Source organism: Rasamsonia emersonii, assembly GCF_000968595.1.
Source record: "Rasamsonia emersonii CBS 393.64 chromosome Unknown ctg1118621760048, whole genome shotgun sequence".
Classification (NCBI taxonomy): Eukaryota; Fungi; Ascomycota; class Eurotiomycetes; order Eurotiales; family Trichocomaceae; genus Rasamsonia; species Rasamsonia emersonii.
The window spans coordinates 69,685-96,312 of record NW_013563239.1 but is presented as its reverse complement, the minus strand read 5'-3'; the positions used below and the strand labels follow the sequence as shown (position 1 = coordinate 96,312).

Genomic DNA, 26,628 nt, shown 5'->3' with positions numbered 1-26,628 from the left:
GAACATGCCTCTGGCTTCGTCGCCCTGGCGACTTCCTGCTTCCCTGACCAATGATGGAATCTGCCTCTCAGAAACGCCGAGCTGCTCGTCGCGATGACCGCCGCTTTCGCGAGCTCTATCGTTACTTCCAGCCCGCCAACCCTGCTGCTCTGCTATACCCTCAGTATGTGCCTCCTGGCGAGGAGGACCCGGCGCGGCCTGTGTCGGATAACGTCGAGGACGCCAACATCTCCCTGGCCTCGGTGCCCTCGGCGCCCACGGGCCCTGTGAGCCCCAACACCACCTTGACCTCCTTCGCTCAGCTGGCTGCCCTGCGATTAAATGCCCAACGGGCCATCATCAGGTAGGTGTTTTTTGCCTTGGCTAATAATGAATCTGTTTTTATGCTTTGGTATTGATCTCCCCCCGGTGTCCTGGACCGCGACACAGAATACTTCCTGGCCGAGGCCACTCGCACGCTGAATCTGCGACATGCCGACCAGCCTACCACCGCCGAAGACGCTCTCTGGATCGGATGCACCAACGATACCCGGTTTGGGCCCAAACTCAACCAGGTGAGAATGCGCTTGATCATCGTCCGTCTCGCCTTATTTTCCTGCTACTCCTCACGGAAAGCTAATACGGAGCCTCTGTCGTCTGGATGAATTGAATAGACTACCGTGGCACTTCCTGCGTCGGACAAGGATCATTATCACTTCCATATCGTCGAAGATTTGAGCGCCAATGAGGCCTACAAGAACCTTCCCTTTGTGGCAGGTCCTCCGCACTTTCGATTCTACGCTGGCACGCCCTTGACGACAGAAAACAAGATCAACATTGGTGCTTTTTTCGTCCTCGATCCCGAACCTCGATCTGGCCTCACCCAAACGGAAAAAGACACACTCGGTACTTTGGCCGCCCTGGCGATGGATTTTCTCCGTGTCAGCCGCCAGGCATCCGAAGGACGGCGTGCTGCTCGACTCTCTCGCGGCCTGAGCTGCTTCGTAGAGGGGAGTTCCAGTTTTGTCGACGGTATGAATTCCTCGCGCACCCCCTTTTCGGTTCGGGAACCCACCTCGCCCCCTGCTGCCATCTCCCGGTCTCGCGGGTCGCGGGGGTCGCGGGGTTCGCGGGGTTCTCGCGGTAGCAGCACCGATTTTCGTCCCAGTCGATCACCGGTGCTTTCACAGAGTGGTGAAGGCGGCATGTCCGGCGCTTCGTCAGAGGACAAGGCGGAGACGGGGACATCGTCCGATGCCACCACACCACTGCCAGACTGGCTCGTCGCCGGGCACAAAGGCGAGCCAAGCCGGACGGGGGACGAGATGCATAGCAATCTATGGGCCTTCCGACGGGCGGCCAATCTCATCCGCGAGAGTCTCGAGTTGTCTGGGGACAGCGGAGTGATTTTTCTGGAGAGCAGCAACACCCCGCTGGACGGCGACAACGGGCGATTGGATTACTTTGATGATCCGGGGACCTCGGCGCACGTCCTGGCCATATCGACCAACGAACAACCGTTTGCGCCCGAGCCGGGTTCGGCTTCGAAATGTCCCGCTGCCAATTTCGACCGGCGGTTCCTGCAGCAGGTCCTCCGTCGCTATCCCAAGGGGAAGATCTGGTCGTTCCATCGCGACCGCAGTCTCTTCACCTCGTCGGACGACGACGACAAGCCTGGTCCCGACTCCCCTGTTTCTATTGTCAAAACGCCGCCGGACGGCCCCCGTGGGAATGCAAAGAAGTGGCGCGCCACCGAAACTGCCATGTTGGGCAAGTATTTTCCCAATGCCAGTCAGGTGCTTTTCGTGCCTCTCTGGAACCCTGCAAGCTCGCAGTGGTTCGCCGGCTGTTTCTGCTGGAACTGCAATGAGACTCAGGTGTTCAGCTCTTCCGTGGAGCTCGCTTCCATCATGGGGTTCGGATACTCGATCATGGCTGAATACAGTCGCGTCGAGTCTGTGATTGCGGATCGACAGAAGGGTGATTTTATCGGGAGCATCTCGTACGTAGCCATGTGGCCTGCCTCTATTTCACTCTCCTCATCAACCTATTTCTACAAGAATTACAATATAGCTAACTGTCTATCAGGCACGAGCTCCGGAGTCCTCTACACGGAATTCTGGCGGCAACTGAATTCATGGACGGAACACGTCTCAGTGAGTTCCAGAAGTCCTTGTTGGACACGATCAACGCGTGCGGCCGTACCCTGCTCGACACCATGAACCAGGTCCTGGACTTCAGCAAGATTGTCTCGCTTGAGAAGAGCTGGCGCCAGATCAGACGGTCGCGTGACAACCGGCGTGAAGTAGACAACCTGAAGGGAGTGGATAGCATGGCAGCTCTTCTCGATTCCTACGTTTGTGAAGATATTGCCCTGCTTGCGGAAGAGGTGGTGGAAGGGGTCTGTCTGGGCCATGCTTACGGCCGTTCCACGTCCTCGGGGTCCTCTCCACCCACGGCACTGTCGCAACCGACCACCAGTCCCCTATCGACACCAGGCAAGGAGGGTGTCACGCGCCCTGAGGTGGAAGTTATTGTGGATATCGAAGAGGGGAACTGGGTGTTCAGGACCCAACCGGGTGCGTTGCGTCGGATTATCATGAACATTTTCGGAAATTCGATGAAGTACACCGAGCGGGGCCGTGTGTCGCTTCGCCTAGAGTCAGTCCAGGCGGATGAAGCGCAGTCGAGTCGAAAGGAGTCGGAACAGCTGGTCCTGTTGACGGTGGCGGACACAGGCAAGGGTATCTCGGAAGATTTCCTTCGCGCGCGTCTGTACACGCCTTTTGCGCAGGAAGACACTCTGGCGGTCGGCACCGGCCTTGGACTTGCCATCGTTCGCAGCATCGTCAAGTCGCTGGAAGGCCATATCAGCATCAGAAGTCATGCCGGAGAAGGGACGGTAGTGAAAGTATCTCTACCTCTGACCCGACCGTCCCCGGACGAAGCGGCGTCTGTCGACTCGCGGTCGCACCAGCAACTGTCATCCCAGGATATGCATGAGCTGCGGAATATGTATGCCGAGAAAACGGTCGCGATTCTGGGATTCGATCCGAAAGCGTCCAACAACTCGGAACTGTCTCGCGTCATGGCTCGCTATATTACCGACTGGTTCGGTCTCAAGCTCGAGTCCTGGCCACCTCAGGGCCCTGTCGACGTCTTACTGGCCCAGGACTATGATCTGACCGAGGAGGTGAAGGCTCAGTCCTTCCCCCGCTCATCGGCCCTGATTGTGTTGTGCAGCAACGCCGTTGAGCATGACTCTCACCGGCGGGCCTGGTTGTCGCTGGCGGCATCCATTGATTTCCTACGTCGACCGTGTGGTCCTCACAAGTTGGCGCGGAGCATTCTGCGATGCGTGAAACAGTTGTCCGTATCTCCCGCTCAGCCTGTCAGCCAGCACCCGTTGGCAGATCGCACACGTTCTGCAGAGACTGCCGACGGACCAGGAGAGTTGGGAGGTAGCTCTGATGCGGCAGGTGGCGATTCAGTTAAGGAGCCGCTTGACCAGCAACCGCGTGAACCAGACACGACAACAGGAGGACCTCCGGAGCCAGCGCAGACTCCAGACGAATCACCTCAACCTGTCGATGGAGTTGATGGGTGCACTGCAGCCACGGCACCGGCCTCCCCGGAGCCAGAACAGATTGATCCCGCGCCGTCTGTCCCCGAGCAACGTCGTAATTCGGCCCTGTCACGGCCCATCAACGTGCTGGTGGTGGATGACAATCAGATCAATCTGCGGCTGCTCCTAACGTACCTGAAACGACGAAACATCGGGGTTCTAGACTCGGCGGAGAATGGCAAGATGGCGGTGGAAGCACTGGAGAAAAGGCCGGAGGGGTATGACATAATCTTCATGGGTAAGCACTAGCATTCGGAAGAAACTGAAGATTGAGGACATTGCTGACAGTCGCAGACATCTCCATGCCAGTCATGAACGGCTTCGAGGCAACGCGCGCCATCCGCGCCATCGAAAACGAGCGTGACGGGCAGAAACCAGCGACGATCATCGCGCTGACGGGCCTGAGCAGCGCGCGCGACGAGACAGAGGCATTGACGTCGGGCGTGGACCTGTTCCTGACCAAACCCGTTTCCTTGAAGGAAGTGTCCCGCTTGCTGGACGAGTGGGAGTCGAAGCAGAAGAACGCGTGAAACGCGTGATCTTAGTTATCTTTTTTTATTTTTACGGTGTAACGATAGAAATTGTCTGGTACTACTCTACGGATTGATTGATACCCGGCATGTTGTTAATTTGGGACGGATGGGTGTCGCAGGACTTGCAGGCGTTTTGTTTATTTTTTTCGGTGGTCTTGAATTGAATTGATTTGATTTCGGCGAAGGAAAGGAGGCTGGCTGGGGAGTTTGACGGTCTTGTCATGGATGAGGCATGCATGCAATTAAATTGAATCTCGGAGTGTCAGTTTTGAGAGCTATTATTTTTGGATTTTCTTTTTATTTCCTCTTGTGTATATACAGAGGATATAGAGAGCAATATTGGTATGGAACGAGCGATAGAATAGAGAGAGAGCCGATTCGCATTGGACTTCCATTTATCCTAGCACTGATCTCCAGTATTACTGGAAATAATCGTATGACCAGCAGATACCCCGTAGATTCTTGATGCCTGCAGAATCAGGCTGCCCTGCGCTGAACGGCAGTTGTATTCTTAGCGAGATCTTGGCACAAAATGGCGCATGTTTGATCAAATCCATCAAAGGACTCGAAATAAGAGTCATATACTTACTAATTAGACTGATTTACGCTCTGGGGAGAGATTCCTGCTCTATTAGAAGGGGAAAGAAAATATGATAAGAACCCCTATATACGTATACATTTTAACCGGCTGTGGCAGTGCACACTTCCTTTCCTCTGTGAGAGTACTGTACATTACGATTAACCTTCTTGGGAACTGCTTCCTTTATGGAGTACTTTACTACTAGGTACTTACTTAGCTATCTTCTAGCTTCCTAGCTAGGTAGTCTGCTTACTGTACAGTGACTGACTGCCATCGTGGCTGGCCCCGTGCCAAATATCGAATCGGAGCCTAAAAAAAGAAAAAAAAACTTGGCGGGAAAGCGTCCAGAATCCAATTCTGTCAAGTATGCACTCTGATTCATTGGATCTATGGATCCAGCCCGCAGCGACCAGCGTGTTGGGCGCCCATTTGTTTGGTTTCTCACGTCAGCCATCAGCTGAAAGGAAAGGTGCAGCGGGGCCAGGACAGCTGGTCCTTGTCCACTGATTAGATAGATTACACAAGGAGAATGTGTCTGGCCTGGTCTGTGAGAGTCTGACGAAGATTGCTTACGTATCTAGGCAGTGATAATTATGGCTGTGTTATCGGCTGTTATCTGGTCTTATGGCTGATTGTTTTTTGTCTTGCATAGTCAGGAACAATACCATCTCTGTTTATTTCATTCTTTCATTAATTGTTACTAGTTAGAAGCTTTGATCTGGATATATCTGCCAGCTCATCCCACCGGCGATAATTCCAGCATCATGAAAAAGAAAGAAGTCTACACCAACGTCACCCCCCTCCCCTCCTTCATCCCCCGCCAGCTTGCCATCGACATCCTGCACAGTCACAGCGAGATCATCACCCTGAATCCCCTCGTGCTCGAACACCACCCCATCCCCGCGCCTCGCGATGCCCCTGCCGACGAATACTACTCCACCTGGTACGAGATCACCGAGCGCATCCAATACGTCCCCGGTCTGGGCAAGATCGGCTCTGGCAAGATCAGCTTTCGCGGGTGCTTCCACGACGTCCCGTGGGGACTGCAGACGCACATCTACGCTCCCCTGGGCGTCGACTTGCGCAATAACTGGCGCGTAGCTGGCAACCAGCCCGGCGAGCCGCCGGAGCCTCGGGAGCTGGGCATCGGTGCCCCCGCGGATGGCCTCTACCTGCGCGAGGACATCGAGATCAAGTGCAATGTGACGCTAGTGTCGTTTGTCAAGGCGCAGCTCAAGGCGTCAACCAAGGTGCTGGTGGATCGGTTGATCAAGAAGGCAGAGCTGCTGGATGCGGGCATGCTGCAGGCCATGATGGACAATAATGGCAAGCTGAAGACCATCAATCCGGCCGATCGGTCGGAGGAGTCGAAGCAACGGCAGCGGCAGCTGCTGCAACGATCGCAGTCGATTTCTTCCCAGGGGTTGCAATACCCGGCATCTCCCACGGTTGGCGATTATAATCGCCCGGGGACAGCTGGCGAGCATACTCCCCTCCAGTACCGATCGATCATGAGCCCGGGTCCCATCGCCATGGAGCTCCCGGGCGATATGCATTACCATCAGCAGCAGCAGCAGTCGCCTTACTCCCCCAAGCAGACGATGTTCCTTTCCTCCGACCGATCCGACAGCAATAACACCGCCAGTAGTAGCGTGTGGTCGTCCGACTACCAGCAATGGCTCAGCTCGCGGCCAACATCCTATTCCTGCTCCGATACCAGCGGGTTTCGCTCTCCGGGGCTAGGAGTAGGAATCGATCAGAAGACATATTTTGCGGCTGAATTGCCTGCGATGTCAGAGAGCAGAGAGGAGCAAGCAGCGATGCCCAAACCGAAACCTCTCGATGTGAAATCTGCCAGTGGGAGGGATCGACGTCTGTCGAGCCGTTGATGAAAAATACGGAGTATATAGATGGGTAAATTGGATACCAGGTTCCGAATTTCAATCAATTCCAGCACATATGATGATTCGGATTCATCAGCTGGAATTTCCCTTTGATATCTAATATCTATTCAGATTTTAAAACTCGTTATCTCTCACACACATATTCTGTATTGCGTTGATTTTCTTTGCTGTGGTTTATTTCAGGTGTTTGTTGGGAATATATACGCTGGCGTTTTTGCGTTGAAGTGTCTTTTCTTTTTTTTTCACTCAGTATTGGTCTTGGTGTTAATATTCCTAAGTGAATTAAATTGAATTGATGAATAAATTGTATAAATTAATTGCATAAATTATAGTTATTGTATATTTAAATGCTTTCGTCCGTCCGTCCGTCCTTCTGGCTCACTGGCTAGTAATTAATTAGTTAGCTGGATTGATAGGTAGATAGATGATTGGATTTACTTAATGTAGCTGGGTCGTTCCTTTCGATACCTATATAATTCTTCTTATTGTTGTTGTTCTACTTCTTGCTTAACTTCTATCTCCAGGCATTGGAAAAGAAAAGAAAAAAAAATCACCATACAATCGTTGTTATAAGTTGAGTTTTTAGACGCGGACGGACCTCCTAGAGATTTGTATTAAAAATATTACTTTACCGGGCAAAAGAATAGTCTTCGCCTCAGTAACCGCTGAATTTAATATTACTCTACGGAGCATCCAGTTCCCGTACCTCCCTGAGACCACGACGACCTTGCTTCTGCGCATGATCCTAATTAATTAATGGAGGATCTGAGTGCAGATGGATGGCTATAATAAATAAATATTGCGTTCTCGAGACATATTATTGTTGCTCAGGGAGTGAGATTTTTCTCAATTCATAGTTGTGTGCTGGGGATTGAGATTAAGATTAAGCGGTTAAGCTTGGTCTTGCAGTAGGTATGGCCTTCTTCTTTCTCTTTGGTGAAGAAATGATACTGGTTTCTCTTGCTAGACCGAAAAGCTGTTTTATCTCTGAATAATAATTAATATTTTCGGGCTTACTAGCTTCAGTCATTTATCCTCATTGGACTAGTCTTCTGAATATCAGGCAAATGTATGTACAGTACTTGATTTAGTAAGGGATATGGATAAGGTAGCTTTGGGTTAAATGAATAGGATTATCCCACCTGAAGATCTTAGCAGCAAATCTTAGATGTGCAAAAATTTGTTTTTTATCCTGCATGATTTTATACAATCCTCAATTACCTATAGTTGTATACTGTATCGCGTGGGCGTTCTTTCCACTCTGATTGGTCATCTCTATCTAGGGCACCTGTTAAACATGAAAATGCACCAATCAGAAACTACAGAGCAAGCAAGCTTCATCGCGTTAAGCTCCAGGAACTGTACCCTGCGCAGCCAATCATCGTCCTGGAACAATTGCTGATCGACAAGCGACTGTCCAGTCTCTCGACGCCCGTGCTTCACGCGGCGACATTGCTGCTGCTGACACGTCTGGGCCTTGAGAGCGATAGCATATCGCCCTTGGTAGCCTCCTCCAGGACGTGCTTGCTCGTGGTCCATACACTCGTTTACATTTGTGGATGTTCGTCCTGATCATCTCGCGATGGAGGGGCTCTCCCCGCAGTCTCCTGCACGTGTCTTGCCCCGCCAAGTCCATCAGGATAAGATAATAATGCCTTGAACCTTTAATGCCCATATTGCGCCCTGACTTGCTCCTCGATTTATCCCTCTGGCATAATCCTGGTCAACCTTGCAGGAAGCTGACATGCTCGAGGACTAGCTATTGCCTCGAGGGTTGATCGAGAGAGCGGGAATCGCGCTCTTTGACTTGTTCCTTCAGCAACAGGGAATACTAGTCAGATACTTCATCTGCTGTCGTACTGCTTGCTTCACAATGAAGTGCTCAACCATTCTTATCCTTCTCTGCCATGCGTGGATGACGCTTGGCCTTCCGCTACAGTCTACCCGGCAAATTACGTCCCCATCGAATGCCTCGTTCTCGATCCTCTCACCCTCATACCCCAAGACGTTGAAGCACAAGCTTGGATTGATCCTGAATGTGGGCTCGCTGGCATGGCATGGATATCGTCATTCGCATGGAAGGCCATCTGCAAGAATAGACGGCATGGAAACAATACTCTATAGCAAAGAGCAGCCCTGGACAGAGAATTGTCGTCAGACTCTGCAATATGTCTGGGATTTCTACGTCCTGCGCAGCCCGTCGCCCAGCCAGATGTCGTCCCCGCTGCAGTCGAGTGCGGCTCAAGCACAGCTTCTGCGTTTGAATGCGGTGGAGGATAGTGCCAGCCTTCCCTGGTCACTCCTCGCTGCACCGCAGCTGTCCAAAGGAAACGGCGTCGACGTGACGGCTACCAAGGGCCGTGCGACAGCTACTCGCCCGTATGGAACATTTCTGCCCAAGGCCACTCCTCCGGCGTCCCGCAGCTCAATCGTCCCCTTTCGTCGACCGAATCTGACAGAGACCCTTATCCGAAGCGTGTCTCGCATGGATCTTGCGGCGTTGTGCCACAAGTTCAGCCCCGAGATCATCGGTCTGGGAATCTTTCTGCTCGTTCCCGCAGCGGTCTTGGTCGTCGAGTGCATGGACAGGCTATACGACTGGTGCACGCCAGAGCGTTTTCCTGAGCGTGGACGCAGCCGGGTTCGCTTGACGGGGGCGGAGAGACAGCTGAGCGCGTTGGCGGCGTGGGAGAGGGAGAAGATGGTGGAACAGCATTCGCGGAGGTGGTGGAGACTTGGACGAAGAAAGCGATGATGGAGAAGTGTTCTTGCGTCATGCTTTCCAGTTGTTTTACGTCATCTGGTGGTGATATACAGTCGATTCGGACCTAGGCATTCTTTAATCCTGCAACTGACTGATGCGTAGTCATTTCTCTCTTGGTTGGGTAGGAAGGCTGGACAGTACAGTACATGGTTGATGATTTCTCATTTATGATACCCCGTGCTTGATGACCCCTTTGGCCTTTGTTATTTTATTTTCGTTGATATTCAAATAGCACAGAAAAGCCTCCATGGTGATGATTTAGGAAATTGAATTGATTGTAGGAAGACACCGTCAGAAGGCATTTAGAAACCTATAAATAACCTTCGGTACGGAGTCACCTGATATAAATAAATAAATTATAAATTAAATGCCTTCCACTCCACTCTGCAAGTGCTAGCCAGAACGATGAGGCCGGCCTTGTGGGGATCCCAATCGTCTGGCGGAGAACTTGCCGTCGCCGTGGCCCGCGAGGGGCTTAACCTAGGTAAATCGCCTATCAAGCAAGCATCTTATCTGTGACGAAGCTAACCCCGCTTTTTGAGCTCTTGGCTATAACAATGATACGGAGTAATGATTATGATTATCGAACACAGAGCAGCATCTCATCAGGCCAATTAGAACTCTACCACGGCTTTCATTCTCCTGATTAGGCATGTATTCGCTGGCCGACATTTCCAGGATCGTCAAAGACGACTCTTTCTTAGCTCCACAGTTTCCCTGCATCTGGAGTCTCGACTCGAGTCATAGCTGTTACAGGCAATAATGAAACAGCCGGAGTAGGAGCATGAGGGGCAAGGTGGAGAGCACGTGAGATAGACATAGCATTTAATATGCTTCGTGAGAGGAACTGATTCCCCTCTTCTTCCCTTTCTGTTGTAGAACTTCCCCAAGTACTCCGTAGTGAACTATATTCCTGACTGCAGGTCAGTTACTCGATTCAGAGCACCATGGCGACGCAATACAAGCTGCCTTTTCAGGTATGTGATGGCAGTACCTTCTACAAAAACTTTGGCTTTGTTCTGGCTGGAGCAGGACTGATTGATCCATCCAGCTCGACAACCCAGAATTACTGCACTTTGATTCTTTCGTCAACAACGAATGGGTGCAAGCGTCCAAAGGGGGTCGATTCGAGGTCCTTGGTGAGTTCAGGTTAAAAAAGCCAAGTCGTAAATATTACAGATAATGGTTATTAACTGAGCTAGACCCCGGCACCGGCATCGCCTGGGCCAGCTGCCCGACCAACACCGTAGAAGACGTCCCCCGAGCCGTCGAGGCCGCCCACGCTGCGTTCGAGAAATACAAAAAGGTCACTCCTCGCCAGCGCGCGCAGTGGCTCTTGAAATGGGACACGCTCATCCGCGAAAACCGCAACGACCTCGCCAAGCTCCTCACCCATGAGACGGGAAAGCCACTGGCCGAGGCCTACGGAGAGATCGACTACTCGACCGGCTTCACCTGGTGGTTTGCCGGCGAGGCAGAGAGGATCCATGGAGGGATCTCCGTCCCGGCGGTTCCAGGCCGGCGAGTCTTTACCGTGAAGCAGCCCATCGGCGTCGCTGCCGCGCTGGTCCCCTGGAATTTCCCCATGGCGATGATCCTTCGCAAAGCGGGCGCTGCGCTGGCTGCCGGCTGCACAATGGTTATCAAGCCCAGCCCCGAGACGCCCATTACGACACTGGCTCTCATGCACCTGGCCCAAAAGGCGGGTTTCCCACCGGGCGTGCTCAACGTGCTGACTACTGATCTTGAAAACACGCCTTCGCTGAGCGAGGCCCTCTGCAAGCATCCGCTGGTCAAGAAGGTTACTTTCACAGGCTCAACCCGCGTTGGGAAACTCATCGCCTCGCACTGCGCCGAGGGGCTGAAGAAGGTCACCCTGGAACTGGGCGGAAACTGCCCGTTCATCGTCTTTGACGACGCCAACCTCGACCAGGCGCTGGACCAGCTCATGGCGCTGAAGTGGCGACACGCAGGACAGGCATGCATCACCGCGAACCGGATCTACGTGCAAGCCGGCATCTACGACAAGTTCGCGGAGATGCTGAAGGAGCGGACGAGCAAGATCGTCGTGGGCCACGGCGCGGCGGAGGGGACGACCATGGGCCCGCTGACGACACCGCGAGGAATCGCCAAAGCGGCAAACCAGGTCGAGGACGCGAAACGGCTCGGGGCAAAAGTCATCCTGGGCGGCAACGAGATCAAGGACAAAGGGGGCTACTTCTTCGAGCCCACCATCATCACGGACATGAAGCAGGAGATGCTGATCTCCCGCGAGGAGACGTTCGCGCCCATCGCCGCGCTGTACAAGTTCGAGACGGAGGAGGAGGCGGTCAAGCTGGCTAATGACACGAGCATGGGGCTGGCCAGCTATGCTTTCACCAAGAACATTGATCGCATGTGGCGGATGCTGGAGAATCTGGAGGCTGGGATGATTGGAATGAATACGGGTAGGCTCTCTCTCCGCCTCTCTCTTTGCTAAGAGCAACCTTCTGTGCTGACTGCTGACTGTATAGGCAACTCTTCGGCCGCCGAATCGCCATTTGGTGGAATCAAGGAATCTGGTTACGGAAAGGAAAGCGGCAAGGAAGTGGCTGTGAACGAGTACCTGATTACCAAGACGGGTACCCTGACGTTGGAGGATCACTACTAACGGTGTCGGGAGTATGTTGGTTACTGAAAAATTGTAAAGAAAAAGTATATACTACTATTATGTGGATTTTTGACCAGTCAGCTATACTGAAACAGTCCCTCTCTCTGTCAAAATGATACTCTAATAAGCTATTTGATTCTTGGTTTAGAAATATCAACTAATGAATAACAGAAATGCTGCTCTGATTGTTGTACAGCCAGAAGCACAACAGAAAAAAAAAATCAACGCCTGGATCTGACTGTGTCTGATGCCACAGAGTTCATTTTATTGCATTGCCGCTGTATCTGACACGAACATGAGGTACTATACTGTATGTACTGTATGTACATGTACAGTACCTATGGACAGGTATGACATCCATAGGCAGAAATACCTAGCATTAGCAAATATACTTATACACATGCATACGTACTCTGTATGTTGTACCTGTTGTCCAAATGGAATGCAGATCAGTCAGTTATGCATGTGTATTACTGTACAGAGTAAGTATCAACATGCGATATGCGCAGGAATGCAAGCAATTTAATTAATTAAGTAATCTTCTACCCCCACATTATTTATTGCATTACATGCATACTCTGTATACTGTGTGTCTGTCTGTCTGATAATAATAATGATTTTATTATTATGATTCTCTGGTCTGTGAAGATATGTACTGTACCTAATTAGGTCATGTCAGGTCAGATCAGTTCAGATTCCAGCCCTATGACTGCGTGCGTAAGTAACATAGACATTTTTGACAAGACAGACATCTTCAATTCTAACAATGCTCCAACCAGATCTGAAAAAAAAAAAAACAAGGAAATGGCTCTCTTTGGTGGGTTAGGATATATGCGCATGCCATGCCATCCGGCGGATTCGGCGACATGGCATGCGGAACGGCGTTGAGATCGATCGATCAATGGATTGAATTGGTTTTGCACTGCAGATCTGCAGATCTTTCTTTTTCTTTCAATATGTTTATTTTCTTTTTTTATTTTTCAGGGATTGCTTTCCCTTTTTTTTTCTTCAGAGGAGGCCGTTCTTCCTTCCTTACTTTTTTGTTGTTTGTTTCTTTGTTCTCGAGTTTGCTTCCCAGGTATCTACCAGTCAGTCCTTACCTAGATCTAGATAGATCTATCTACTATTGCTGTTGCTATTGCTGCTCTTCTCTACAGCGTGGCTGGCTGGCTGGCTGGCTGGTTGCTAATCTGTTATCGATTCTCAGTCAATGATCAATCGTATTGGCATCTTGAGTTCATCAGTCTGTCACCTTCAATTATTAATGGTGGCCTTGTTTTTATTCTCTCCTGCCCGTTGGCGTCTCGTCCTATAAGACCCTCGATCATCCCCTGCATTCATGAAGATGCTCAAGGTGCAAGGTCTTTTGGCCTTGATTTGTCTCGTCTCTCTCCCCTTTGTTGTCCCGGTGTCAACGGTGCTCTCGCGCAAGAAGCATGGCCACTCCATACGGGGGATTCAGTGTGGAAGTGAGTATCCATAGTTAGAGTCTCTGATTCACTCCCTTTCCCGGCAGGAAATATACATTTGGGAGATATGTGACGAACACGCTAGCGCCCACAGGAAATGCCCCGCCGGGTCAGGAACTGTGTCCTCTGGGGATGTGTTGTTCTCGATATGGGTGAGTTCTCTTGCGCTGCTCGAAATGTCCGCTTGCTGAACGATCCAGGTACTGCGGTGTTACGCCCGAATACTGTGGACTAGGATGTCAGAGCAACTGCCATCAGAGGCACGCCAAATTGTAGGTACACACACATGCATACTCGCTTGGCAGTAAAGGCAGTCTTTAACTCAATCTCATACAGAGACTCTTGCAACGGGACAAAATCCGTGACTCGGTCAGTTGCGTACTATGAAAGCTGGGCAAGCCACCGTCCCTGCGACTCGTATGTGCCGTCGAATATCGACCCAACGCCCTGGACGCACATCAACTTCGCCTTTGCGCTGGTGGACAACTCGAGCCAGGTGATCATGTCAGCGCAAAATGACACCGTCCTCTACGACCAGATGAAGGATCTGAAGAACAAAAAGTCGGGTCTGCAGATCTGGATTGCCGTGGGAGGCTACACCGTGGGCTCGGCACCCTTCTCGAAGCTGGCAGCCACCCCCTCTGGTCGCAGCGCTTTCATCAACTCGACCTGTTCTTTCATGTCGAAATACGGCTTCGATGGCGTCGACATCGACTGGGAGTATCCAGCTGCCACTGACATGGGTGGAACGACGGCCGATACGGCCAATTTCGTGACGCTCGTGAAGGAGTTTCGTGACCAATGCAAGGACAAGGGGCTCTCGATCACTATTCCTGGGGGATCTTGTATGTTCAGTCATGTTATTCCTGTCATCAACCATTGCAATGAGGTGCGTCTGGCTGACTGGAAGAAGACTACATGAAGGGCTTCGACCTCAAAGGCCTGGAGCCATATGTCGACTGGCTGAATGTCATGACGTATGATCTGCACGGCAGCTGGGATAAGCCGACGCTGGCTCTGCCGCATACGAATTTGAGTGGTAGGTGCAAGCCGCTATCATCGTCTTGCGGTCAAAGTACTGATATTCGCTCCCAGACATCACGCAGTCGCTGCAGCTGCTTTGGAACGCTGGAGTAGATCCAAAGAAAGTGAACATGGGCCTGGGCTACTACGGAAAGTCGTACACGCTCTCCAACGCCTCCTGCACCACGCCGGGCTGTGCTGCAACGGGGCCCGGCAAGGCAGGTCCTTGCTCCGCCGAGGAGGGCACTCTGATCGACGCAGAGATTGACGCGATTCTGAAGAACAACACGTCCATCAAGCCCGTGCTGGATGAAAATGCTGCAGTCAAGTATTTCTCCTGGGATAATAACCAATGGTATGTCCTGAATATCGTCCATTGAGAATGAATAGGGGAAACTGACAGATTGATGCACACAGGGTCTCCTACGACGACGCGGAAACGCTTGAGCTCAAAGTGAACTACGCCAACAGCAATTGTCTTGGCGGGATAATGACCTGGGCGATCGATATGAATCCCCTCAACACTTCCTCGATCAAATTACCTGGTGACTTGATAGGATCATGATTACCATCACCTCCAGATTGTTTAGAAAAAAGTACACTTACTAGATAGAAAGATTGTTTTCAGTGTCGGTTACACTATCCCTGTCCCCAGCTATCGTTCCAGGAGTAGAGCTCCTGACGACATGGCGAACGGGGATCACGGGGATCCATCCTAAGCCTCTTGTTTTTGTCATTCCTTCTCCAACCTTTCTTCTTCATAAGTTGGACGTGCGGTACATAATGTGCAATCTATTGACCCATCTAGACAGCTTATGCAGACGTTAGACAGTCAATGATGCCAATTTCGAGAGATGCAAACACTCACCAGTATAGTAGCTGCCAACGAGCCTCTCCCATCAGTCATTCCTTCCCCTTCTTCTTCCTACCCTTCGGCGCGAACGACTTAGTCGGTAGTCCATCCCATTGTTGATCCCCTAATTCCAAACCACCAGTCTCAAGCAAGCGAAGGACGTCCTTATCTCGCGCCAGCTGCTTCGAATCAATTCCCAACGTCTTCTCCAAGACGGGCGCAAGATCGTGCGCGGCACAGACCCGAAAATCCCCGCTGTCGACGCGTTTCTTCGTCCGTCGATTCAGCCGCCCTGCCAGGAACTCTTCGATAACTTGCGAGAGTTTCTTTCCGTCGTGTATGACCGTGTTCTTTATCCTCTCTGCCTCTTCGGGCTCGATGTAGGGTGGTCCGATATAGGACGGATCGATAACACATTCCAGGCGTTCTTTTGAATCGGCACGTTCGCTGTAGTGCCTGAGATCGAAGAGCAACACGTGGATCCTGTACCAGAGTGTTGGAGAAATGCCGGTTGAGCCTCGTAGATCGGAGAGGGAGATTGCCCGTTCTGGATTTGTCGAAAGACTTTCAGTCGTCTCAGCGGCTGCAGCGATGTCCGCGTCGCTTGTTGGGGGTAAAAGAGCCATAATGTGCCAGCGGTGTGAAATTATCTCTCAGGAGATTGCTAGTGTGCGTCTATACAAGTGTTTCTGCTGTTTCCCAAGCAGGAAGTGACTTGTGGAGTTTCAGACGGAAGGATTACCAGACCGAGAGCTGCCTGGAGAACGTGACTCGACGCATAGAGTGCGGCCAACCAGACCAAGGTTAACGCATTCTGATGCTGTTTCAGCCATTGTCAGTTACCGTTGTTCTATTAGAGTAGATAAAAATAAAGTTACCTGGCAGGAGAAAGAATACTATGGTCTGGCAGGAATAATATATTAGGACACGTGACAAAGCCATTGTCCCAAATAACCTCTTTTAAATTGCAATTAAATTATTCTTGTTTGCTATTTACATAGAAAGTTTATTCTGTCTTTTGATGGAAAAAAAAAGCAAAAAGAAAAGAAAAAAGACACAGGACATTTCTTGTGTTCTGAAGTATATCTTCTGCAATTGTCACACAATTATGTATATTGCAAGAACCGCATGTCGATCTTTTTTTTAACAGTGTATTTACGTATCTAGTTACAGAAAGACAGAAAACGAGATCATAATTCCACTTGTTATTACTTAATAAATTATATGACTGATGGATAACAAAACGAGGACCATGGAAATAGCGAATCCTACTTGTTGCTTTGTACCTATTTCCAACACTATTGCGTGATCTGCAAGATGGATACTCTGCGGGCTCCACCGGCATCCGCAGCGTAGACCAACAACAGTGAGGTGCGAACTCTTTCGCTCCTTCGAATTATAAGTAGAATCAATATAAAGGATAAGCGTAAATAAACCGATTCTAAGACATGGTTATTGAGATGATTACTGATTTCTTGCCTACTTCCTCACCGCGTGAGCCTCAGCTGGCTCTATATTTAGGTCTCGCGAGTCATGCATGGCGCGCTAACAAATGTTTACTCCAGACATGACGAACGAGACTAGAGCTGCATCTGGCATTTAGGCTGAGCGATCGACCAGCTGAGGGATCGTCTCACATGCGGCATGCCATCATTTATTTGTGCAACAACGATCGGCGTCTGGAGGCCCCGCTCACCCCAGAGCTCTAAGGCTGAAGCAGAGCCTCCATTTCTTCCTTGTCAGACAGTCTTGCCTTTCTTTACTCCTCTTCTGACCTCACCATTTCGCAGACACCAAGCACATCACATAATTTAGCAGTGTTCCCTCCAGCATGGCTCGAGACGCCGACCTCGACGCCCTCCGGGTCCTGGTGCAATCCCACCCGATCATTGACAACCACGCCCATAACCTCCTCACCTCCGCAAAGGCATCCGACTATGCCAAGTATCCCTTCGAGTCGATTACCTCCGAGGCCCAGGGTTCGGCCTTGGATGAGGTCCAAAAAACCTTTCCCCACCACAGAGCGGTCACCCAGCTGGCGAGTCTCTTTGGATGCGACGCAGATTGGACCTCAATCAAGGCAGTTCGCGAGCGGTGGGTGCAGAAGGACTACACGGGCTTGGTGAAGAAGTGCCTCGAGGGAACCCATGCACTGCTGCTCGATGATCTGCTAGCTGCTGCCGATGTTGAGACTTATACCTGGCACGATCAGTTCACCGCGTCCAAGACAAAACGCATCGTTCGGATTGAGGCTGTGGCTGCTCAGATTCTCGCGTTGCTGCAGCAGGCGCGGCCAAACGACACCCTGAAGACAATAGATAATTTCCGCACGTTTCGAGACACCTTTAAACAAAGAATTCAAGAGGCAATCGACGATCCTGAGGTCGCAGGGTTTAAGTCGGTAGTCTGTTACCGAACTGGTCTCGATGTTAACGTGCCGACCTCTGCATCTGCCGACACCTTTGCCAGTGATGTCGCAGAGTCCTTTGCTCGCACAGTCCAGAAAGGCGCTCCATACCGCATTGCTGACAAGCCGCTCAACGACTGGCTTGTGATATTCACACTGGGCCTACTCCGGGAAGCCAAACAATCCCTGAAACCCGCAAAACCTCTTCAATTCCACACTGGGTTGGGTGATTCGGATATCAACTTGGTTTTTGCAAACCCGGCCTACCTCCAGCCCCTGATCACCGCCTATCCTGAGGTCGACTTTGTCCTCCTCCACTCATCCTACCCCTACACACGGGAGGCTGGATACCTGGCCTCCGTCTACCCCAACGTCTACCTGGACTTGGGGGAGGTCTTTCCCATGGTCAGTCAAGATGCTGAGGAGTCAATAATCCGACAGAGCTTGGAAATCGCTCCTACCAGCCGTCTGCTGTGGAGTACTGATGGCCACTTCCACCCCGAGACTTTCTGGTTGGCAAACAAGCAATTCAGAGACACTCTGGAGACAGTGAGTAAACTTCTCGGTCTCCTGTTCCGACAACTCTAATCTGGTACCCCAGGTGCTTGTTGACTCCGTCAAGAAAGGCACTCTTACCGTATCCCAAGCAAAGGAAGCCGCAGCAGATATTATGTTCAACAATTCCAACAGACTGTACAACCTGAAGCTGCCCCCGGCCACGTACACTTCTGCAACCAGCCTGACAGTGTCAGGACGTTCATCCATCCCAGATCTTGATGCGTTATCGAGAAGCAATCCAGATCTGATCGTTTGGATGCAGTGGGTTGACTACACTGCCACCGTCCGTCTTCGCATGTTCCCTATAAGGGAGTTTATCAAGATTGTGAAGAATCAGCGTCGGATAGGCATCACTCTAGCGGTTCTCGACATGCTCCAGGACGATATTCTCGCGCCGGGGGGCACTGCGGCCGGCCAGTTCTACATGTACCCGGACTTGTCGAGTTTCCGAAAAAATGTGGCGCTCAACTCGAATAGTGCAACTGTTATGAATTTCTGGAGAGATGAGAATGGCCGTGAGATGCAGGGATGTCCCCGAACGACACTCCAGAAGATAGTCACGAAATGTGGGGAGGACCTTGGCATCCAACTGACATTCGGCTTCGAGATCGAAGTGGTGTTCCTGAAGCCGGTGACCAACTCCGCGGGAGAAACTGACTGGGCTCCTCTGACGACGGTTCATTCCTGGTCCAACATGACAGCAGAGACTCGCCGGTATCTCCCTTTGTGGAGGAAATTGTCTCTACTCTAGCGAGCATCGAGATTTATGTCGAGCAATTCCACGCAGAGTCAGCACCTGGTCAATTCGAATTCATCCTGCCTCCATCAAGCCCGCTCTCTGCCGTGGACACGCTGATCAAAGCCCGACAAACAATCAACCATGTCGCGGAGAAGCATGGATACCGTGCGACTCTGTATCCACGCCCGTATCCTTTTGCTGCCGGCACGGCGTCTCACGCGCATTTCTCCATCTCGCCGACCACGCACGAGGAATCGTTCCTGGCCGGCATCCTCGAACACTTCCCCGCTATCGTGGCCTTCTCGCTCTCGCAGGACATCAGCTACGCCCGTGTCGCGCAGGGCGTTTGGGCCGGTGGCGAGTGGGTGACATGGGGCACGCAGAACCGCGAGGCGCCCATCCGGAAGATCTCCCCTGGTCACTGGGAGCTGAAGAGTGTGGATGGCCTGGCCAACATGTACTTTGCCATGGCTGCCCTGGGGGCCGCTGGGTATCTGGGCGTTAGTGCCAAGCTGCCACTCACTCATAAGGACTGTCTGGGTAAGCATAAGCATCCTCCACTCTACTACAAATTTCTGTTTTCTCTCCGTTCACCACTGACAAGATCTTCTCCAGTCGACGCATCCCTCCTAACCGCAGAGCAGCGCTCTGAACTAGGCATCACAACACCGATCCCCAAGACGCTGGCCCAAAGCCTCGCCGCGCTGGAAGCCGACACCGCCTTGCAGAAATTCCTCGGCCCGGAATTCGTGAAGCATTACTGTCGCGTGAAACGCGCCGAGAGCGAGAAGTTGGCTGCAATGCCGGAAGATGAACGACGGAGGTGGCTGGTTGCAAGGTACTGATCGGAATGAGTGCTGGTAGATGATTTATTGATATATATTATATTATATGATGTGTCTGATGAATAATGTCGTTGCAATCTGGGGGCAAATTGATGTATGTATTCACGTGTCTTGTCGAAGCTGGGAAAAAAAATGCTCAGCGGGAAAAAAAATATATAAGTAGAAGATAAGCAACACAACATTTCTCATGGTGCAAACTCGTAGTGGAATATATCTATCTAAATCTATCTAAATCTATGCCAAACAAGAGTCAAGGAGGTATCTACTTGAATATATATATATTCCAGAACAGAGTCCCTACATATCAATGGATGGATTTCCACCACTTTCATTACATTACATGTATTTTTAGATTTGGATACTTAATTTAATTTATGACTTTCACAGCTAGATTGCTAACTCCCAACGCCAATTAAACCAGAGTTTAAAATAAGCAAGTTTCGAATTCACTTTAATCTACTCTGATAAGAAACCGGACATGAAGTAATGTGTTGCTGATCCCAGTGACCTTGGTCTGAGCCCAGCTGCCGTCTCCGATATAAGAGACTAGACGCAAGCAAGGCTAACCTTCACTTTTATGTCGAGGTCGTCAAACTGTTGACACCATCCCTCAAGGCCTTCACGTGGCTCCAGTCGTAACTGTCTTCTCCAAGACTCCAGGCCATGACACCTCCCAGCTTCTTCGCCGAAACAATGTCCGTGAACTTCTTCGCCATAAGGTCTGGCGTATCCCATGACCAAAACAGCTGGTTGTCAGCGTCCCAGTAATACTGACCACCAGCTTCCTCATCTGTCTTTCCGTCGCTCTGCGCCTTACGCCAGGAATCGGTGACAGAGACACCCTTGCAAGTGCCGTAGTCAGAAAGGCAGCCAACCTGGCAAAATTCATCTGTAGTGCCACTGTAGCGGATGACATAGTTAATCAATGAATCAATTCACTTAAAATGGTAACAGGAAAGCTTACCAATTACCGTACTGGCTACAGCACAAACCTTCGGGACATTTTCCCTTATCAATCCCACACGTGCCATCGGTCGAAGTCTTCAGATTCGATGGTGGAGGAGCCATGTGGATGGGCTCAAACGTGTAAGCCCCCGACTTGCCGTTGTCACTTCCATCTGGGTTCTCCAGCGGCACAACTTTGCATCCAAGGGGCTCAGTTGCACAGTCGGATGATGGGTCTGTCGTGAAATATTTGGCGTAAAACGCAAAACCGAGGTTGGCCTTGGCAGGGTCCATTCCAATGTCCAGATAGTTGTTGATGGTCTCAAGTGAGCCCTGGACACTCGTATGATGTTTGGTCACATTGTCGCGGCGGTTCATAAGGTCATAGGTCATGACGTTGACGAAATCCACTGGAGCAAATATTTTTGGACCTTGCTCCTTTGTGAATGCGATCATGTCACGTTGGAGTCCTGGAACTGCAATTGAGAGCAGCTTGTCTTTACTGATAGCATCTCGGATAGCTTGGAGGAAAAGAGGATAAGTTTCGATCTCATCGACTTTAGCGGAATTAGGAATCTGCTTGTAGTCTTGACCGTTTCCACCAGGGTATTCCCAATCAATGTCTGTCGGAGACTGAGTCAGTTGCTAGAGACCTGGCCATGGAGCTATATAGGGGGAGTCCCGTACCGACGCCGTCAGCTCCCAAGGAATCCAGCATGGCAGCGACATTCTTCGCAAATCGTGCTCTTGTAGTATTGTCCTTTGCTCCTGCGGAGAAGCCAGATGTGTCTCCCCAACCACCAATTGCGATCATTACTTTGGTATCCTTGGAGAAACGGCCTCGCATCGTAGAGATTGGTTCAAAAGGAGTGAACTGTGGAGGCGAGTCTGAGTTAAAGAGGTCAGACTTTGCGAAGGCCATGATAGCATGCGTGATCCCTTGGGTCTGATCAGGCTCCGGCAGATTGTCTTTATGATATCTAGGTCAAGCAGTCAACACAGTCATTTTCCTGGCGTGTTGCTGATCAGACTTACTGATCAATGTACATAACATATCTCAGGGCAGCTGCGTGAGCAGCCAGCAGCCCGAGAAGGAGAAGCCTCAACATCTCGACGTCGTCTCAGGTTGAAAAGATGGTAGAAGATCATTAAACAGAGAATCTGACCAAAAGAGCGGCTTACGAAAAGAGGAAGAGAGAGGAGATGCAGCAAGAGGGAAAGAACAACTCTCATGCTCTGCTGCATTGCCTTCTGTAGAAAGCAGACAAACACAGCGCACGAGTCGTAAAAAAATGTCATGTTTCACATTCATATCAAAGACACTTCTGGTTATGCGCACGCCACCAGACAAAGCTGCCTGTTCTACAAGGCAGGCCCATGCTCGAGTATGCTGAGCTCATGACGAGCATTGCTCAGTAATGATGATCAACAGCTGAGTGTGGAGAACTGAAACCCAGCATTCAGCATTCATTATTCCCACATAATAATGTAGAGGATATGATCCCTCCACAGATCGTCATTATTGAAAACGCATTCTTGAAAACGCATACAAACCAGATAGCTGATGTTCATGACGTGAAGACGGCGGATCGGTAAACCCGATAACGTTTATCTCTTCAACTGATGTGCTGCGGAAGCTACCGTCCTTCCGTCCCGCGTGCCAGATCTTGACGACTTTCCGCGTCCCTAACACTTCGATACATTCCTCAAGATCGCTCCACATTCTGCAGCTCCACTTAGCCAAGAAAGATTGACAAATATATTGAGTGCTGTGGCAAATAAATAATGTCGCAAAATAGATACATTGTAGAAGGACAAGCCTAGCCAGATATAGTAAACAGCGTTCATTATTCATTACGAAGCCCCCAATATAACAGATGATGTCATGAAGAATATCTTTGGAAGAAGAGTAACCGAGCACATTAAGTAAAACTAATATCGTATGGCCCAGTCATTATATACCAATGTTCAAAGCCACAAACAAAAGCAAAATTAATCCCAATGTCGTCGTAAAATTGGGCGGGCTGGATCCCAAGGCCCTATAACGACATTTTTGTACTTCTGAAGACTTATAAGCCACCAACTACAGCCACCCATAGCAAAAGCCGTCAGGATGCTGCCCAAAAATGATCCGACAATCGCCGCAGCCCATCCACCGCGCAAGGTGATTCCGACACCCCCTCCAGCTCCTAAAACCAAGGCAAAGGTGAGGAGAAGGTGGCCTGTCCAGGAAACACGGCGCAGGTGACGCCGAAAAACGGGAACAGACCAAATACCTCGATCGAGAAAAGGGTGAGACTAAACACGTGCGTCGTTGACGGAAGACGAGATGCCAGCACCGTCGAAGCCATCAACGCGGCATTGGTAGATAGTGATGCAGGAAACTTCGTGGCACCGGCGCCTTCCCCGGTGCCATAGTCAAAGGAAAAGATATTAATGATCATCAGCCAGCAACTCATTGCCCAAATAGAGTCACTGGCGGTGGATTTTGTCAGAGACTTCAAGATAGGGCTGAGACCAAGTAATGCGCAATATATCAAGAGCGCAGATTTGATCGTTGCAAGTCGTTGGCGATTGCGTGACGACAGTAGAGGCTTTTTGTTCTCGTTCGATGGATGATACGGGTTCGTGCCAGAGTTAGCAACTGGAGTTGCAGGGTTTCCAGACTGTGTCGAAGTGGCGGACACGCCGCTAAGACCAGTGTTCTGACGTCGCATTTGACCATCAGAGTTCGTACGAGACAGGTTTAAACCGAGACCATGAACGTTTCCCCCGTTGCCGTTCTGCTGTGAGCCAGCGGCGGTTGGATTGGAGGAGCTCGTCGTCGAGCTTGAGCTGGAGCCGTCATCGACTTCATTTGCTCCCTCTGCGGCATGGGCAGCCTTCATGGCCTCTTCCTGTTCTTTCCAGACCCAAAAATCCCAGAGTATCCATCCTAAGACCGTGCCGATACTGCCCCAGCCAACAACAGATACCGGACTTACTCTCCCCTGCACTATACCAACGAAGCAGCAGACAAATATCACGACGGAGCAAACATGTTGGACGATGACGGTAGAGTCAGCGACGAGCGGCCAGAAATCATACGGCCGAAGTCGTGGGTTCCGTTGAAGATGGTCGAGAAAGGTTTCGGCGTCCGTATAGTTATCCGGATCTGGTGTTGGCGGTCAGTGTTTGCCGAATAACGAAGTAGAAGTCCTTCTTCACATACACGACTGCCGAACCCATAGGAGCTTTTTCCATTGCCCCTTACGCTTTTTTCGCCGACCGGATCCTCTGGCCTTGCGCGCCTCGCTTTTCTTCGGCTCGGTACCGGGCACTGCAGGAGGTGGCCTCAGGGCGGCAACCGCAGCAGGTGTGGAGACGACATTGTCGATGGGTCGTAGGTGTACGGACTGGTTATCAGTCTCTGACCATACCCGCGGAGGAGAATTGGCATAGTATGCATGTTCAGGAGCAAGGCGTGTGGGATCTGGAGGAACTCGCTGCTGCGGAGGAGGCTTCAGCCCACCAGCTCTGTTCGGGTGTGTCTCGACAGGTACTGGAGGGGGAACCGGAGCGGGTGAGTGAGGCGGCGGCGCCATGGCGCAGCACGAGGGATCATAATTGATTCATGGCAGGCTCTCTCAAAGATTCGCAAGACTAGATTGTTTGTCGTGGAATCCGGATGGTAGATTCGAGGTGGTTGGTGCTGATGTCGCAGATAGCGATCACGTGAAATCGAGCTTCCGAGTTTGAAGTTAATCGGCGGCCCCTTATTAACTACACAACAAATCCGATGTGCACTGCAACTACTGTGTAACAGTTATGCACATCCCTTGAGGATATTTGGATCGAATTACTCCTTCTAACCATAATGCGTATATCCTCGTTACCCTGGGAATGAATTTTAAGATTCGCATTTCACTTCCACAGTCAACTCTCCTCTCTAACACGCTTTCGCAGCTCTTTCAAAAGAAGGTCCATATCATTGGCATCGAAGATATACTTGTGCTCCTTATCTCCAATGGTTTTGCAGACAAGGATTGGCATACTTATATCCCTGTCAAATAGACGAAAAAATTCCCTGCTTTTCTTGAGCAAGTATTCGCCAGTGTCGCTGGCTTGAACCGTGAAGCAACGCGTGGCGGAAGATTTAGGAGTGACGAGTTTAAAGATGACCGTTGCCATTGGATTGTCATTCTGTACTGATGGCTGATTCCTGGTTTCTGTAGCACGTCGTCTCTTAGTTGGGTGTGATGACAGTTCGTTATCCGAGTCTTCAGAACTGGATTGTGTTGTAAAGGTCGTGTCGGTATCATCATCAGAGTCGGAGAACCTATCTCTACGGTCTCTACGGCGGCGGGTAGAGATAACGGCTGATCCATTATTAGGTGGTTTTCTGGCAGGCTGCCTGGAATCGGCGACTTTCCACATGACTTCGGTAGGGAGCTCATGCTGACCGTTCTTCTGGATAAAGAGTCGAACCGCACATGCTCGGTCCTCAAATTTGTTCTTCCCGAGCCATTCTTTGAAGAATGTCCTCACAGGCCCGTCTTGAATGCAACCGACGAATTTTGCGGGGTCCTGTTCACTCTGCAGAACAAGCATTTCGTACCGCACGGGTGCGAGTACGACGATGACAGATAGGTGTAACCGTTCCCCAGTCCGTGAAAAGACTGCCGCTGGTCCGGGAGGCCTCTTATTTCGATAAGCGCCTGGAGGCTGTAGTGTCGGGTTTTCACGGTGCCAGTCATTCAGAAGGTCCATCAAGTGGTCAGGCACTGAGTGACCCCTTTCCAGAACAATTGTGCTTCTCGATGCTGTGTCAGGAGTCGTCATAGTTTCATGTTTCTCTGGAGGTTGGTAGTCTTGTCTCGAGTTTTCTGCAGGACTGAAAGCTTCAGTTAGCATATGTGACACGGTCGTTTTCTCTGCACAGCGTATGTATGTCCTGTTCTGTACATACTTGAGATTCATATTCGTGCAACCGTCTCCCGGGGTCGCAATGGCATATGCAGCGGGTTCAGCTGAAAACGGACCTTCCTCTTCCCAATGAATGCTAAGTGTAATGCCTTTGTTGAATCTCGGTTAGTCAGTATTGATGGGTAGAGGTAGATCCTGATAAGCATCCTGATAAGCCTCCAACACTTGTCAGTCAAAAAAAGAGAGAGAGATGGAAAGGCAAAAACAAAGTGATGGGGGAAGAAAGAAAAGGGAAGTCGGTACTGAAAGTCCGTGGCTGTAGGGAGTAATAGTGGTGGCAGACAAAGAAAGGTGTCCTGCAGAACAAAGATCAGATACTATTATAGGAATTGATACAGACACCCCCTTTTTACCCCGAACTCCGTACTTTATACTATCGACACCCCCGCTAAATTTGTTTGGGTAAAGCCCTGAAATCGTATTTCCACCAGAAATACTAGTGAATTTGATCGTTATTTTTCGTGTTCGAAACTGTACGGAGTACTATTGCACCCATATACCAACTTTTTACTCCGTATTGCAACACCCGCCTGCCCGCTGCCTTTCCCCTTCCCCCCCCCCAAATTTGAAGCCAAAGTTGAGTAGTAAAAATCTCTACATATAATAAATCTGGCGTTGAGATTTGACATTGAAAAGTACACCAAGTATAACTAGGAACTATGCTAATTTCTTTCACTCTTAGGCAGCAGGACATCTACGATTGAAATGGTAGTAAACGCAAGCAGCAAGTGTACCAGTTAAAGACAAGTTAAGAAAAATCAATGTCAACAACCACACCTTGTTGATAGT

At 50.5% G+C, this 26,628-nt stretch overlaps 10 protein-coding genes across 10 annotated transcripts; 6 read left to right on the top strand and 4 right to left on the bottom strand.

Annotated features, from left to right (window-relative positions):
- Positions 1-53: 53 nt before the first annotated feature.
- T310_3054 (Sensor histidine kinase/response regulator) lies at positions 54-4,134 on the top strand (the record flags this gene model as incomplete). Its single annotated transcript, XM_013474105.1, has 5 exons — positions 54-266; positions 483-554; positions 654-1,981; positions 2,068-3,842; positions 3,899-4,134. The coding sequence occupies 5 exons, from the start codon at positions 54-56 to the stop codon at positions 4,132-4,134; spliced, it is 3,624 nt and encodes a 1,207-aa protein (XP_013329559.1).
- Positions 4,135-5,481: 1,347 nt separating this feature from the next.
- T310_3053 (uncharacterized protein) lies at positions 5,482-6,606 on the top strand (the record flags this gene model as incomplete). Its single annotated transcript, XM_013474104.1, has 1 exon — positions 5,482-6,606. One exon carries the CDS (start codon positions 5,482-5,484, stop codon positions 6,604-6,606), a length of 1,125 nt encoding a protein of 374 aa, XP_013329558.1.
- A 1,888-nt stretch (positions 6,607-8,494) lies between these two features.
- On the top strand, positions 8,495-9,376 carry T310_3052 (uncharacterized protein; the record flags this gene model as incomplete). The annotated part of the gene is made up of 1 exon (XM_013474103.1): positions 8,495-9,376. One exon carries the CDS (start codon positions 8,495-8,497, stop codon positions 9,374-9,376), a length of 882 nt encoding a protein of 293 aa, XP_013329557.1.
- A 956-nt stretch (positions 9,377-10,332) lies between these two features.
- T310_3051 (Succinate-semialdehyde dehydrogenase (NAD(+))) lies at positions 10,333-12,035 on the top strand (the record flags this gene model as incomplete). The annotated part of the gene is made up of 4 exons (XM_013474102.1): positions 10,333-10,362; positions 10,437-10,524; positions 10,588-11,832; positions 11,899-12,035. The coding sequence occupies 4 exons, from the start codon at positions 10,333-10,335 to the stop codon at positions 12,033-12,035; spliced, it is 1,500 nt and encodes a 499-aa protein (XP_013329556.1).
- A 1,339-nt stretch (positions 12,036-13,374) lies between these two features.
- Positions 13,375-15,092, top strand: T310_3050 (Brain chitinase and chia; the record flags this gene model as incomplete). Its single annotated transcript, XM_013474101.1, has 7 exons — positions 13,375-13,504; positions 13,590-13,656; positions 13,705-13,776; positions 13,841-14,349; positions 14,418-14,543; positions 14,600-14,882; positions 14,945-15,092. 7 exons carry the CDS (start codon positions 13,375-13,377, stop codon positions 15,090-15,092), a joined length of 1,335 nt encoding a protein of 444 aa, XP_013329555.1.
- A 168-nt stretch (positions 15,093-15,260) lies between these two features.
- On the bottom strand, positions 15,261-16,006 carry T310_3049 (uncharacterized protein; the record flags this gene model as incomplete). The annotated part of the gene is made up of 2 exons (XM_013474100.1): positions 15,261-15,319; positions 15,457-16,006. The coding sequence occupies 2 exons, from the start codon at positions 16,004-16,006 to the stop codon at positions 15,261-15,263; spliced, it is 609 nt and encodes a 202-aa protein (XP_013329554.1).
- A 1,205-nt stretch (positions 16,007-17,211) lies between these two features.
- On the top strand, positions 17,212-19,929 carry T310_3048 (Glutamate--ammonia ligase; the record flags this gene model as incomplete). The annotated part of the gene is made up of 3 exons (XM_013474099.1): positions 17,212-18,336; positions 18,389-19,059; positions 19,101-19,929. The coding sequence occupies 3 exons, from the start codon at positions 17,212-17,214 to the stop codon at positions 19,927-19,929; spliced, it is 2,625 nt and encodes an 874-aa protein (XP_013329553.1).
- Positions 19,930-20,504: 575 nt separating this feature from the next.
- On the bottom strand, positions 20,505-21,983 carry T310_3047 (Chitinase; the record flags this gene model as incomplete). The annotated part of the gene is made up of 4 exons (XM_013474098.1): positions 20,505-20,829; positions 20,894-21,497; positions 21,562-21,854; positions 21,910-21,983. The coding sequence occupies 4 exons, from the start codon at positions 21,981-21,983 to the stop codon at positions 20,505-20,507; spliced, it is 1,296 nt and encodes a 431-aa protein (XP_013329552.1).
- A 1,080-nt stretch (positions 21,984-23,063) lies between these two features.
- On the bottom strand, positions 23,064-24,458 carry T310_3046 (Phosphatidylinositol:UDP-GlcNAc transferase PIG-C; the record flags this gene model as incomplete). Its single annotated transcript, XM_013474097.1, has 2 exons — positions 23,064-23,869; positions 24,086-24,458. The coding sequence occupies 2 exons, from the start codon at positions 24,456-24,458 to the stop codon at positions 23,064-23,066; spliced, it is 1,179 nt and encodes a 392-aa protein (XP_013329551.1).
- Positions 24,459-24,789: 331 nt separating this feature from the next.
- Positions 24,790-25,833, bottom strand: T310_3045 (uncharacterized protein; the record flags this gene model as incomplete). The annotated part of the gene is made up of 2 exons (XM_013474096.1): positions 24,790-25,747; positions 25,823-25,833. 2 exons carry the CDS (start codon positions 25,831-25,833, stop codon positions 24,790-24,792), a joined length of 969 nt encoding a protein of 322 aa, XP_013329550.1.
- Between the last annotated feature and the right edge of the window lie 795 nt (positions 25,834-26,628).